This window comes from Sphaeramia orbicularis, chromosome 17 (assembly GCF_902148855.1).
Source record: "Sphaeramia orbicularis chromosome 17, fSphaOr1.1, whole genome shotgun sequence".
Lineage (NCBI taxonomy): Eukaryota > Metazoa > Chordata > Actinopteri > Kurtiformes > Apogonidae > Sphaeramia > Sphaeramia orbicularis.
The window spans coordinates 8,984,574-8,999,993 of record NC_043973.1 but is presented as its reverse complement, the minus strand read 5'-3'; the positions used below and the strand labels follow the sequence as shown (position 1 = coordinate 8,999,993).

The 15,420-nt window shown below is 37.9% G+C and overlaps 1 protein-coding gene across 1 annotated transcript in view; it reads right to left on the bottom strand.

Moving 5' to 3' along the window:
- ak5 (adenylate kinase 5) overlaps nt 1–15,420 on the bottom strand; it is a 132,226-nt gene that overhangs the window by 73,005 nt on the left and 43,801 nt on the right. Inside the window, exon 7 of the mRNA XM_030159825.1 lies at nt 3,673–3,763. Within this exon, the coding sequence (XP_030015685.1) occupies nt 3,673–3,763 (91 nt within the window). The remainder of the gene's footprint in view (nt 1–3,672; nt 3,764–15,420) is intronic.

Here is a 15,420-nt window from a genome sequence, read left to right as displayed (position 1 = left end):
GAACTTCAGTTTCCTGCTGTCAAAGTCCTGTGTATAAAATCTGCTCTAATGCCTGGTGTACATCAGAGGATTTTTATAACTTGACTAATTCTTACTGTGGGACACTTTGGACATGACAGCTGATTTAGTGGAACACACCTAACAATTCATTCAAGATGCAGGACATACTCTTGATATTTATACTAAATGAAAACGGGGGTGATTCCAAGGAATCCCAGTAGTAGGGATTTCACATAAACTTTATTGACCAAATATGATTTGAGAGTAAAACAAACATGAAGGCAGACTGCTCCCATCAGCAGAAGGGATATGCAATGCTTTATGTAACCATAACGTTACTTGTCTACACCATCGACCTTTACCTGACTTGTTCTACAATAGTTTTGTCTTGAATATTTAGCCTGTACTCGGCTTAACACTGCTTTAACAGACCATATGAAGAAGCCTTTTTGTTTTTACTATTTACATGTTTCCTATAATTGCAGGAATCTGGGGAGTCTGCTCAAACTCCACCTGTGGAGAAACTACCCAAAGACTTAACTGCTAGCAAACTTGCACGTCCTTTTCATTATAAGGTAATGGACTAAATTGTAAATTATGAGAAAGAAATATAAACATTTATTAGACCATTTCATAGGTGGCAAAATTAAGAGATACCACCAAGTGCAGAATAAGTCATGCTGTAAACTGTAAGGTATGATAGCAACAGCTACAGGGACATTTTGTAATTTTGTCGTCACAAGTAAAAGAAGATATATCATATAAAACCAACTAAATATCAAATTTGATTTCATGGGGTCTTTAAAGAAAAGAGGAAAAAAGGTTACTGCTCTGATTATGATCTTGCTTCAGCACATATGATAAAAATCATCTTATTACTGGGCAGCGCAGTAGTACTGCTCACAGCAAGAGGGTGGATCTGAACCCACAGCGGCTGGAGCTTCATGTCTACGTGGGTTCTCTTGGGGTACTCCAGCTTCCTCCCACTGTCTAAAAACATGATGATTCATTCATTCATCCATCTTCTGAATCTCTTTATCCTTGAGTAGGTCACGGGGGTGCTGGAACCTATCCCAGCTACATTTTGTGTGAAGGCGGGGTTCACCCTGGACATGTCACCAGTTCATGACAGGGCTGACATATAGAAATGAAACAACCAATCACTCTCACATTCACCACTTTGCAATTTAAATTTACCAATTAAAGGGTACCTGTAGTGAACTTTTATTGATAGCTATCTCAAAAGATCATGTATAATACTATCAGTTCCATCCGGTAACTTACGTTATAGCCCGTTGGCAAGTATGCGCGAGTACTAAGTCACTGCTCCGTCATACAGTCATGGTCAGTGACAGGTTTCCTCCTTCAGTGTTCCAGCACCGATAGTGATGAAAGCTCGTTGTATTGTCCGATTACCTGGGCTGAGATGGACTGGTCACTGACCCCATGCAGCAGACACCAGCCTAAGATGACACATTATCGGCCAGTGCTGGGTCGTGTCTCTAGGATAATGGCGGTGTGCAAAGCTTATAATTGCATAAACAACAAGCGCAAATGCGTACTTTCCACTTAATCTGCTCAGTGACTGCTGCTTGTTCACTTGCCCTTCATTACCCAGCATCAACCACAGGTATGTCACTTACAGCTGGCAATGGCTGCTCTCATAGGTTCTTCCCCCACATGCAATTCATTTAATGAAAAGTCCAGTGTGGTGCATTTATGGTGATTTTTCAATGAATTGGCACCTCCCTTGTTTATTAGTAATACACAAAGCACAATTAATGTTGTGAGCATGACCAGTACAGGTTCACTTTAATCTATTAGTGTGGAGTACCCAAAGAGAACCCATGCAAACACAGGGAGAACATGCTAACTCCACACAGAAAGACAGAAAGATCCCCCCAGTGGCTGGTGTAGGTATCAAACCCAGGATCTTCTTGGTGTGAGGTGACAGTGCTATACACTGCACCACTGTGTGATCTCTGCTGACACTGACTTTACATAATAGGTTTCTATCATATCACACCATCTGACCAATCAAAGACTTATTACCTTGCTAATTCTGTCTCTCACAAAGCATGGCTACCCCGTCTTCACTGGTTGCTATGCCAACTCTTGTGGTAACCAGGGAACTGGTACGTGATGTTTTTGCTTTTTGGTGGACACTGTTGCAGAAGCCTTTGCATAAACACATGCATTAATAAATCAATCCATAAAAGCCCCCAAGGATAGTCTTTACAGTGACTGTTGGTATTTTGTTGATGGTGAAAGGTCTTAAGGCTGCTTCATATCCATTACATCGTATTTCATCATCATTCAGCCTATAGTTACAGTAGAAAATACTCTCTGCTGTATTATGCATACAGTCTTGTCAAGATTCTTGGCTTCAACAAACCCTGTTTTCTGGGTTTGTGACATTTCATCTACTTTCATCTATAATTCATATTCATATACTACTACACCCACACTAATATTTGAGATATTGATGTTGGCTAGACATACAGTTTTGGAGCAGTTACTCTGTTTCTTTTTCTTTTTTTTTGTCCTCTGTTTCTTATTTTAATGCTGCACATCATTTACCACATGGGGTGGTAATAGAGTCGAACTAAGTGTCTACAACAGAAAAAAAATTGAAGTCAGACTCATCCAGGGTAATAAATACACTATATAGACAAAACTATTGGGACACATTCAACTCTGATGATACTAACAGGAAGCTGGACTACCAATCCATGACAAATGCTGTAATGTAATTTTATATTGTGATAAATATCAACACAATAAATGTTTTTTTTTTTTTTTAATCTCATCTTTAAGGTTGTTACATTAATAATATGTAAAATGCTTCTTCAGCATTTGTATACTTAATTGTACTTGATGTTTTTTTCATTTTAGATAATTGTAATTATGTACATGTTGTTATAATTCAAAACTGATTTGACAATTGTTGAGATAATCATTGACAACTGAAAAACTCAGAAGTCACTTATTAGAGTCAGTTTTTGTTTTGTCTCTTCTGGAGTTCTTAGTTTAGGGGATAATAATTTTAGTCCACACCTAACATTGGTAGGTAACAGTATTGCACCTTAACCTTAATGCACCCACTATACAACAATAAAGAAGAAGATGAAGTTCAATTAATGGCAAAATATGTCACTTCTGTCATTATAAGATAACAAAACATAATTTCTGTGTAATTATAAACTTAGAAATGTTTAATTATTATAAATATTAGAGTCAATCTCTGCAATTAGAGCCTCCTAAATGTCTCTAAATATCACACACTGTACTTTGAAAGTGTTTTAACTAAGCATTTAACTTTGTAGCTCAGCAACATCAGTGCAAAGAAACACTGATGCAATGCCCTCTGTTAGATATTGATTTTCAACCTGGTGTCTAGCCCATTTTAAATTAATATTGGCAGGATATGACAATCAAAAGCATTTGAAGTCATCTATACAATTCCTCTGAAAAGCACATTATAGAACACACTGTTAATATAGGTTCATCAGATGGTCCACCCTTATCTAATGATGGACTGAAATGAACTGAACCAGACGATGTCTGGTGGTAATGTCAGTTGGAAACACACATGGTTTACAAGGCTAATAATGCAAAAACTTCCAAAATGGTCCTTTTGTGATTTATTTTGGCAAAATGACTGTATCTTACCGGCAGCAGGCTCTTTGGAGGGAAACAACTTGTTGTCCAGCGTCATGCTGATGTCACAGAACACCTCTTCTTCATCTCGATCAGCATCCAGCTGAAAAGGAAATAATACTTTTAGACTCCTTTCATTTGGTGATACTTGTTCTTTTCCCAAGACACAAAAGTATTTACCCATGATGTTTTTACTGGGTGCCTGGAAGGAACTACAGCAAGATCTGTTACAGGAAAAACAAAAAATAGATGATAGTTTTCTTGTGCAAAATCCCCACCAGAAGGAAAAAAATACATATTGCCTATAGCTTCAAAGTATTTCTTTATTCTTTTCTGATATCCAGCAGAACTGTCTGACAGAAAGCAAACAAATACAAGACACATATGTAAGTCATAACCTGAACTTATAACATTACATGTGCCCCAGACTTACTCACTCTATTAAACCACCGTAACATCCGAAATGAGATTCATTATAACATCAAACATCAGAATAGAGGTCTGATGTAGCAGCTACACACTCGGGTTATTTTAGATTCGACACACACCGGAAGCTTTAATAAGACCAGATTAATTAGACTCCCGTCGGACTCAATTGGTCCTTTTCAGATTCCTCGGCTGCCAACTGGCCTTCCTGTGCACATACGCCACTTTATAAATGGACCATGAAAAATCTGTCTTGTGAGTGAACTGGAGGTTGATTGAAGAAGACTTTTCCTCCTCCCTAATCTGTGCTTTGGCCTCCCTTCTCTCTCATTAGCTTTGATGACAACCAGGCCAAAGCCAAGGGACTAAATGCACATTCACACAAATGGATAAAAACAAACAAACAAACAAACAAACAAACAAACGGCATATTTGTCTGTGCTGCTTTGCTTTCATGTCAAGGAAAACACAGCAGGGATACTTCCATAAGTACAAAAAATATGAATGGATGCAGACACACTTTAGAGAAATGCATGTCCAGCTTCCTCCGGCGGGTTTCCATGGTGACAGGCTAAAAAGAGTGATGGTGTAGTGTGTGGGAAGGTGCCCTGGGTCCTCTGAGTTACCTACAGAAGTGGAGCACATGGGATAAAATGGAGATTCCCTGGAGTGCGTGGCATTCAAACTCCCATCAGGATAGTCAGAACTCTGTCTGGCATCAAGAGCAGCTTAAGCAGCGGGCTTTTCTCTTCACTGTCTGTTAAACCAAAACTTATTCTTTCCCTAACTGAGAGGCTCAATATAATCCATTTATATACAAAAGACGATGCCAGAAAGTCTTCAGAGTCAAGTATCAGTTTTCAAGGACAGAGGAGCTATAACTTCATTATAAAAGGCTCCACTGTGGTTTAACTCGTTCATCATCAGAGCATGAGAAAGGAGAGAACTGTAACTGTCTAGTCATTGTGTTTACACAATACACGGTGTGATCGATGAAATGAAGCTGTGCTGCTGTTGGAGTAAGTATATGTAATTTTAGCATGAATGAATGGTGAAGACACAAAACAATGTGTAGCCGATGTCCGCACACCTCAATGTTGTAACCATGGTAACATATAGGCTACATGTTTACAGGTGTGTGGCGTCAAAATTGTGATACATATTTATCTTCTACAGCACTTTCCTAGAAGAGATCCTTCCTCTGTGGCTCTTTTTTCTATTTTCATTCCCCTGTTATAGCTCCAGTGCTTGATAGTTTTTTGCATCATTGAACAAAATCATAATTACCTTTCAGCATATTGTAATTCAAGTGGTCTGAAAGGAAACTAGAAATCTACCCACTTCTCTCAACTAAGGCTATAGGAAATCTACTCTGTGACAGGAAGTTCTAGGTGCTTTCAGACAGGTAGGGGGATAAATATGTGACTGACAGCTGTAATTACTGATCGCTGTTAAGATTCTGCCAAATCCAACTCTGCTGGTTTACTCCTTGCCATTTCCTCAGTAGCGTGGGAATCTGAAGTACATAATGTACAAATTAGGGTATGTCTTATGTAGGACGTTCTTGAATTTCAACCACAAGTGATGCACGAAGGAGTGTCAGTGTACATTTAGAATGAGAGAAAACCTTTTTAAATTTTATGTTCTTTGATACTGCCACTCCACTACATTTAAGAGCAAAAATACTGTACTTTCTACTCCACTATATTTGTACAGCTTTTGGTAGTTTTAGCATAAAGACTTGACTCAAATGATAATAACAAACCTTACTAAATATAACAATGTTAGATTAGAGATTAAACTATTGGTTTATAACATTGTCTTATATAGGGTGTATCAGAAAAAAGTAGACTCTCAGAAAAAAACAACATGAAACCAAAATGTGAAGACATTTTAAAAATCTGGTCATATGTGTTTATTGACCATGTAATTCTCCCTTGTTTGATGCCAGTGTCCTGGGTCAGTGGACAGTGAACAATGCCTAATAAAAGCCTTTTGCACATGGAAGTGTAAGAGTTAATATGAGATCTGTTGCCATGGATGACAAGTTCCATTGGTTGTTTACTTGCATACATATAACAGGAAAATAATGACATGTTAACCCCCTACCATCGATACAAAGATTTCACATTAACGACAGGTCTGAGTATCATGCCAAACGCCAGGTGTTAATGCTGTTAGTAAGGAATCTTTAAGCTCAGTTAGTATACATAATTCATTGCATCATCAGCTGCAGCTGAAGTGGAACTCCTGAGGCAACACAGGGGCATGATTAGATGTGCCATATATTGAGGGCACAAATTTGCGTGGCAAGGAATGGGGCCCATGTGGAAGACTAAATGTGCTGGAATCTTTCGACTAACAGGAGTGTATGCCTTCAATTAAAATCCCAAAGTGTAAAACTCAAATCTTGACTCACTAAGCAAATTTTGCTATTAATTTTCAGTTTCTCACCGATGTGTGAAATCTTTGTATCGATGGTAGATTGTTAACATGCCATTATTTTTTTTCCTGTTTTATGTATGCAAGTAAAAGACCAATGGAACTTGTCATCCATGACAACAGATCTCATATTAACCCTTACTCTTCCATGCGCAAAAGACTTTTATTTTGCACAATTTAAATTAGTGTTGTTCACAGAAGCATGAAAACTGACCCAGGACACTGGTGTCAATCAAGGGAGAATTACATGGTCAATAAACACATATGACCAGATTTTCAAAATGACTTCGCATTTTGGTTTCATGTTTTTTCTGAGAGTCTACTTTTTTCTGATATACCCTGCATATGCACAATACTTTGATATACCACAATTGATCTATTGACACTTTGATATACCACCAATATTACTTCACTGATAACCATGATCTGGAGAGAATTATTTCATCTGGATTTACAATATCTCAAATGGAGATTTTGATATAATACCCGAAACAATTATTCTGAGAGAGCCACCAGCCCACATGTAACATACCAGCAGATGTTAGTATTCCCAAATTTGCTGTTAAATGGGGCTTTGTCAGATCAGGCTTTTGGTGAAGCAGTTGGCCAGAGAGATTCGACACATTCATGGGACCTCATCACACCATCACTACCACTGGGTTTACCAGTGCAGAGACGAGGAGACATGGTCAGGAACAGGCTGTGAAAACACCAGGAAATCAGACAGAGAACAAACACTAGACAGCCATGCATACTGGGAGGATAATCTGGCACCAGTTGAATGAATCAGCACAGCTAATATACTGGCCGGCTGATGAGGCACAGTTGGGAGCCACAGGTGGAAGTGATTGTGGCTGATGAGGTGTGGCAAGGGAAGAGAGGAGACAGCAGTGAAGTAAACTGTGACACTCATTCTTCATTTCAATAGTGGGGTGACATCCTGCCCCTTCTGTTCATGCCCCCTTGGGACCTTCCTTTAAGAAGGTCCATCATTTTTTGTTTCTGTTTGAGTTATGCCATTGTTTACACATACGATGTTTGTTAGATTAACATAGAATTTTTCATGGCAAGAAAACTGCAGTTTGTTGCAAAACTTCAAGTTTAAGTATCAGACTCTAAAACTGACGTTAGAAAGACATTGTAATTTCTTTCTCCACATGTTGCTTAGAGCTGCTGAATATTTCTCTGCAGCTTCAACATGACCAAACTTGCAGTGATTTCCAACTCCATTAATGCTTTTTCACCTTACCCTTGAAGAGTTAGGTGAAATTTAATATGTTAACAGCCATGTTTGTGTTGTGACGAGTATCTTTTGCATTAAGAGATGCAGTCCACTGAGCTGTTTCACACTGATATAAATGTTACTTTACTGTCTTCATGTCATATTGCATTTTTCTTCACTGACTATTTTTATTACGACTATCACCATGTTTGTCTTTTGGAACAAGAAGTTTATACGCTGCCCGGCGAAAAATAATTGTCTCCTGGAGAGAGAAAGAGTTGAATTTTGCTACCTAGAATGAACTGTTAATACAAAGCCTGGCCCAAAAAGTCCAAAGAGTTATGTAACAAATAGTGCAGATATGATTCCACTGTAAACAGTTCTTTTCAAGTTCAGTTTACTAGAGAGCATAAGGATTGGACTGTGGACTGTCAATGGAAAAAGGTTATGTGGACTGATGAGTCCAGACTGACACTGTTCTAGAATGATGCATCAGGGTGAGAAGAAAGATGGATCAAGTGATTACCTATCATGCCTAGCACCTACAGTACAAGCTTGTGGGGGCAGTGTTATGATCTGGGCTTCGTTCAGTTGGTCAGGTCTAGATTCAGCAAAGCTATGTGTCCAAAAACATTATATATGTTATGACATTGCATGAACTTATCAAAACAATATCATAGTGAACGTGTGTTGTAATTAAAGACTAAATTAGGCTAAGGCTTAATATTATAGTACGTTCTGGCCTGGTTGAATATTTAAAAAACAAAACAAAACAAAACAAAACATATATATATATATATATATATATATATATATATACACACACAAAATGGCACAACTGACCAGCCTTCTTTTCCCCCTCAAAGTTAGGTTCCAGAGAGCACACCACAAGATCCAAAAACTTGAATAATTTTCTTTTCTATTAATCATGTGATGAGCCATCAGATTTATCTGGTGTCTTTGTTTACGAAGATGGATATAAAGTAGTTCCTCCAGCAGCTTTAACAGTGACATTCTGCCACAACAGTTATGATTAATAATATTCATTCATTCATCCATTATCTGAACCTGCTTTATCCTCTCTTGGATCACTGGATGATATGGGTGAAGGAGGGGTACACCTTGGACATGTTGCCAGCTCATCGTAGGGCTGATATATAGAGACAAACAATCACTCTCACATTCACACTTATGGGCAATTTAGATTAACCGATTAACCTATCATGTCTTTGGATGGTGGAGGAAGCTGGGGTACCCAGAGAGAACCCATGCAGACACAGGGAGAACATGCAAACTCCACAAACTCAAACATGCAAATTCCCACCCCCATCAACTGGTGTTGGAATCGAACCCAGGACCTTCTTGCTGTGAGGCACAAGTGCTATCCACTGCACCACCATGTTACCCCTGATTAATAATAATAAAGTAATAATCTAATGATGATATATAATTATACCTCAATTGGTGAATCCAGACCAGCGGTTTTATATCAGTACCTTACATTTTGGTGCTGAGACTTTTGATTTTACATTTACTTGCAATGGAATATCTTTAGATTAATGTATTGGTACTTTCATTAAGGGTCTGAATACCTCTACCATCACTGCCTGACTAGCAATAAAAAGTAAATTAAATACACTAATTCCATAACATAATATTGGATGTGTTTTCTTGCGTATATTTTTGCCTTTATTATTAGGGGAAAGCAGACAGCTGACAGGATACAGGGTTAGCAAGGGCTGCTCTGCTTCTGCACATCTGACAGTCTTGTCAGAGGTTGGTCATTATGGCTGTCAAAAAATGGATTTAAATCGGTTAGATGAAATCCACCTTAAAATAGAGAAATCACCTTTGGGAAAAATTGAGTAGACGTGTGCTCTGAATTTATAGCAGCCAATTTCCCATCGGCTAACATCAAGAGAGTGGGGTTTATTGCCTGGCTTCACTTCATGAAACTATCCATCCATCTGTTACAGCTTCACATTCTTGCTTTTAAAAGGTAATTATAAAAGTTGTCACAAACGCTGTCCCAACGCCTTTCAGAAGTAATCCATTCAGTCTCCAAATTGGGCAGTATCTTGACATTTAGGTCAGGTTTTTAATGAACACTAGCTGATACTTTCACTTTAGCTCATATTGATTAATTACAAAGCTGATGTCATGTTTGTTTTAAGGAGTAATCTAGGAATCTACAACCTTGTAACCACCTCTGAGGAGATGGCAATCCTAGAAGGATAATGCAGAGTGTGGGTTGTTTGTAATTATTTATTTATTTATTTATTTAATCTGTGTGCCATCTAACAGCATGTGGGAAAGAAGCTGGAGCTGAACTCACTCGGGGAATAGCCTAATTAGATTGGTCTTTTTTCCTAGAATGACAGGATGGCTTCAATCAAGGCCACAACAAACAATTATCTATCTCTGCCACAATTTCGTCTGAGCTTTTATTGTGGAGGTGTTTATGTGTGTGTATGTCAATCCTACACACACAAAAGCCAACTTTCATTATTACAATCTCTTTGTCAAACAAAAAAATGCTAATGTCAACTCTGGAACAAGCTCCAAAAACAGAATCTACACTTGTAATTTGTGAAAAAAGTCAACACCTTTAAAAATGAAAACGATGAGTAATTATACGTGAGAGATGGTGAAACTAACCATGACTCAACATAAATCAATGGAATATCAAGAGTTTAAGCAGTTTGCATTGACAGTTCACTCATATCAATTCAGTGTCAGTGATGTGGAGAAATGGATCACTGTAACTTTTCTTTTATGTGTTGGACCTTCCTATATTGAACCTAAGATTTAAAACACAGGGATTTCTTTCACACAAAAGCCTTTTTGCTGTGTGAAAAAAGCAATTAAGTGGTAGAGGTTATTGCATTCATTAGTCAAAAAGCTATTAAGTCTGACTACAGGGATAATTAGAGAAGAGGAGCACCTTACCCAATCTGAATTTAATCCAATCTTTCAAATCTGGTTTTGTTCCTAAATACTTAACCCATCAAAACCCAGTGTTTCTTTTATGGCAATTCACAAACTAATTTTTCTTTCTATTTAACCTTTCTTAAGTGATTTATCATCATTTTTTATAATACTATTATCCTCTGTATTTGGCTTTTTTTCCCCTTTAAATCATGTATTTTCCTATGTTTAATTTCCTATATTTAATTTTGATATTAATGATAACTCAGAGTTAATTCAAAGGTTAATATCAAAACAGAGAAAACTGAAGAAAAAGTGAGTTTTTCAGCAAAATATATCAATAACTGAACATAAACCAAGTGTCTCCATCCACTGTCATTTATCAAACTCTGTGTGTTTTACTGGTGAATCAATAGAAGATGACAGTGTTTCCATGTTCACCACAGAGCCTCTGAATGTCCAAATGGGTCGTATCTGATGACCATGAAAAGATGATAAACTGCATTTTAGAATAGAATAGAATAGAATAGAATAACCTTTATTGTCATTTGACACTACAAAGTACATCAAACAAAATTGAGTTCGATGATTATGGACATCGGCCCGCTACTCCTACTAGAGTGCTACCACAAAATCCTTTCTTCGAAAATTGCAGTGAAGAACAGAAGATAATACAAAGCACAAATATAAGACATCAAACAGTTTTCACACAGTGCACGTGGACACATGCTGGAATTTTTTCATGGATTTGAAAGGAAATTGGGGGACAGTATGAACATTAAAGGCAGACAGCAGACGTGATGATGGTGGGGGGCAGGGAAGATGCATGTATGTGATATGTACTTGTGGAATGTGTATGCAAAGATAAAGAGACTCCAGTGGGTCATTCTGTCCTTCAGTTCAGTTCAGTTCTTATTTTACACCAATTGTTGACATGTATTGGAAAGATTAGTGGATCAACAGGTATTAAACACTTTAGATCAGTACATACTTTTGTTTGCCATTGGTAAATGGACTGAACTTATATCGCGCATTTTCTACACCTTCATGGTGCCCAAAGTGCTCCTCCTCACGTTCCTCACATTCACCCATTCACACACACACTCATACACCAGTGGGCGGCTGCTGCCATGCACTACTACTGGGAGCAATTTAGGGTTCAGTGTCTTGCCCAAGGACACTTCAACATCCAGGATCCAGGATTCAAACCACTGACCCTTTTGTCATTGGACCAACTGAGCCACAGCCGCCCATGGAGATTTGGGTTTTCGTGGGTTAAACACTAAAACTCATTCTAAAAACCCCACTCGGGTTTCATTTTAGCCTCTTAAAGGAGGATTTCTGGTTAAAACATGAATAATTAAAACAGAGATGAAAACTTGTCATGCTGTTAATCACTACACTTATTGAAATCCAAACATATTCATTCATGTGAAGGTTAACAGATAGAGATTATATTCTGGTTTACAGTCTTAATATTACCTTGTTAGCTAATTTACTAACAATATTATGTCAGGATCCTAGTGTTTTCTTGTGTTTCCCCCTCCCTTTTGTGGGTGTGTCTTGTTTGTCCTTTCCCTGTCTTGTCTGTGTGTGTGTTGTCTGGAGCTGGGCGGAGCCAGAGGTCACCTCTCACCCACATACCTGCCTTCCATCTGTAATCAAGCCACCTGCCTTCAATCATCTACTCCACTCTTCTGTATTTAAGACCGGTCTTCAGCTCTACACATTGCCAGATTGTCAGCTAATCTTAAGTGGTATTACGTGAACTTTGGCTCTGTAGCTTTTTTGCTTTGCTACTTTCCTGTTTTTGTTAATGTGTTTGCACTCTTTTTCCCTGTTCCTGCCTGTGCCTGCTACCTTCCTGGATTTGACCAGCCACCTTTATCCTGCTCCAGCTCAAACCTGTTTCTGAACAATCATTAAAGATTTTGTCATTTTTACAAGCTCATCTCTCATCTGTTTGTCTGCATCGTGGGTCCATCTCTCACCAAAACTCATGACATATTAATGTCTGTAATAAAAACTGTAGTCTCTGATCTCGCATTTGCACATTGTACCCTTTATATTCACTCAGAGTTTATAATAATGTCTGAGCATTTTTACCCCACCCCCAAAAGGGAAGGCAAAGGGTATTGTTTTTAGTTCGGTTTGTTTGATTGTTAACACTTCAGCAGCAAAACTATTGGTTCGATTCATACCAAATTGGGTTTATAGATTGCCAGTGCCAAGGCAGATCAAAGTTAAAATTTATGATTTTTTTTGAAAATGTTCCCATTTACTTATAATGGACAAAATATGTGAAAGGGGCGGGGTTTGTTGTGCCTGGCACTGCTTGTTTCTCTATTTGTCTGAGTGGAGGTTGTGCATATTCAGACAGATGTGAGTCAGTAAAATTCACCTGCTTTGACACTATTACACTACAAAATCACTCTCTTGAATAAAATGAATGAAAAGTGCTTCATAGCCACCACAACTCACCACACACTGTTGATTTACAGTGAAAACCACTGACAGTGATCACAACTGTCCAGGTTCAATTGATCAAAGCAGATTATTATTATAGTATTATTGTCATTAGTAGTAAGTAGTAAAAGCCCATACTAAACATTTTGTTTTATTACTGAGGGTTATTTACCTTGAAGCGGTTGTGCTTACTCATACATGTTGTTATTGTTTCAATTTTCCAAATATCTACAACTGGGGTTAAATTGGTAGCAGGTTTTTTCACAAGCATCTACCTACATCTACCTAACACAATGTGGAAAAGAAAAACAGACATTTAGTATACACCACATTGCAACCTTTTTATTTCAAATGAAAGTCTGAGACCAGTGGATTAGTGGATGTTCCCAAAAAATGAGGAAGACCAATATACCCTGCAATGTCACTGAAGTTATAAAGTGTTAAACAGTATGAGACCTGGGCGAAGCTTTTGTGCCATGAATCAGTTCTGTGGATTTCCATTTTGTGGCAGTTATTTAAAGTACAGTTTGGATGTTTATTTCATGCAGGATTTGAGATGAATGTCATTATAATCAGGTGTAGATAAAACACTCAATGTTGCGTCATAACTAGGCAGACGTGGAAACATCAGAGTAGACCCTGAGTATCTGGTGTGCCAATGAGCACGAAGATGTTCTTAGGCTAATTTGTCTCCCAGAGGTATTCTGTGAAAGCTGGATTAAGATGGTTTTTATTTGTGTGGTTTAACACAGAAGTGCTTCTCCAAATCCACAAAAGCTTAGTGTACATATGAACTGAACATGCATTAGGCGAAGATGCTAATTCTCCTGTTATAACGCTGAGAAATAAATCAGGTATAAACTGTGGATGAGCAGAAAATTAAACAAATGACTCATAACAGACATCAGGGGGACTTATGACTAATAATCCATTATACATCTGTAGGCTAAATGGTTTTATCCCTTAATAGGCCTAATACAGTGTTCTGGGAGAGCATCTCCTGTCTTCATTCTGAGCACAGATTTTGAAATTGTTTCAAGAATACCAAGGTTGCATGCTGATTATTTAGGATCTCCTCATGCTAGTATGATATTTTATAGACTGTCATGCTCAGTACAGGGGGTTTGAACCTGATGTCACAGTCAGTGTAAGCATCTGCAGTTATACCCACTCAGTTGCAGACAGACAACTCAGCCTAGTGGTGTTTGGCTTGTGTGATATGAAAAGGTGAAAAATACATCTAAAATGAAAAAGAGCTGTTGCAAAAATAGAATAGAAACATGCCTCCTCAGTGTGTCACAAGGGACAAGGTCCTAAGCTCCAAAATCCGATCCTTAAGTCTGATGTCATGATGCCACAGACCTAATTTCCAGACAGTATAGTCATTCACCATAACTTAAATTTTATGAGGTACCAGTTAGGGTTCAGAAGTTGCTAAAATCCTTTATATAACTCAAATACAGTCAGTATAATTTTCTATAGTCATGACATGTTTTTCTTACTTTCTGTCTAAAGTACTGTTTAAGCTCCTGGTCTGTTTACAACAGCACATTGCTTCACTTTATGTTCAGCTGTATTCATCCCCTATACATTACATTACAACAACATTACAGTATTTAGCTTCCCCTAAATTGGACAGTGCAAATAAAGGGCTGACACACATACAAAATTAAAAAAAAAAACAGCAGAAAGTGTGAAGATGTGAAACACATTAAAAAAGTTCTATATAAGGGGAAATAAATCCATAAAGATCAAATTTAGCAGATGCAACAGGAACCGTTAGGTAACTAAAGCTAATCATTAGCTGGTGCCATTTGTTTCAACATTTCTTATTAAATTCATCCTCTTCCTCTGCTCTTCATCCTCACATGGAAAGTGGTAGAATGACGAGTGGATATGTGTATAGACTCAGCATAGACTGCAGCATAATGAAATTGAATAGAAGGTGAACAGTGCAAGTGAACCCAGAAAGAGCTTAACAAATAATAATAATAATAATAATAATAATAATAATAATAATGGACTGGATTTCTATGGTGCTTTTCAAGGTACCCAAAGTGCATTACATTATTGTTCCATTATTCATTCACTCGCACATTCACACACTGGTGGTGGTAAACTACATCTGTAGCTAAAGGTGCCCTGGGGCAGGCTGACGGAAGTGTGGCTGCCAATCCATGCCAAATGATCTCCCCGACCACCACCAAACATTCATTCATCCAGTAAATCCATGGAGTTTGATAATTAACAATGGATGGATACACTTGTTTTTGCAT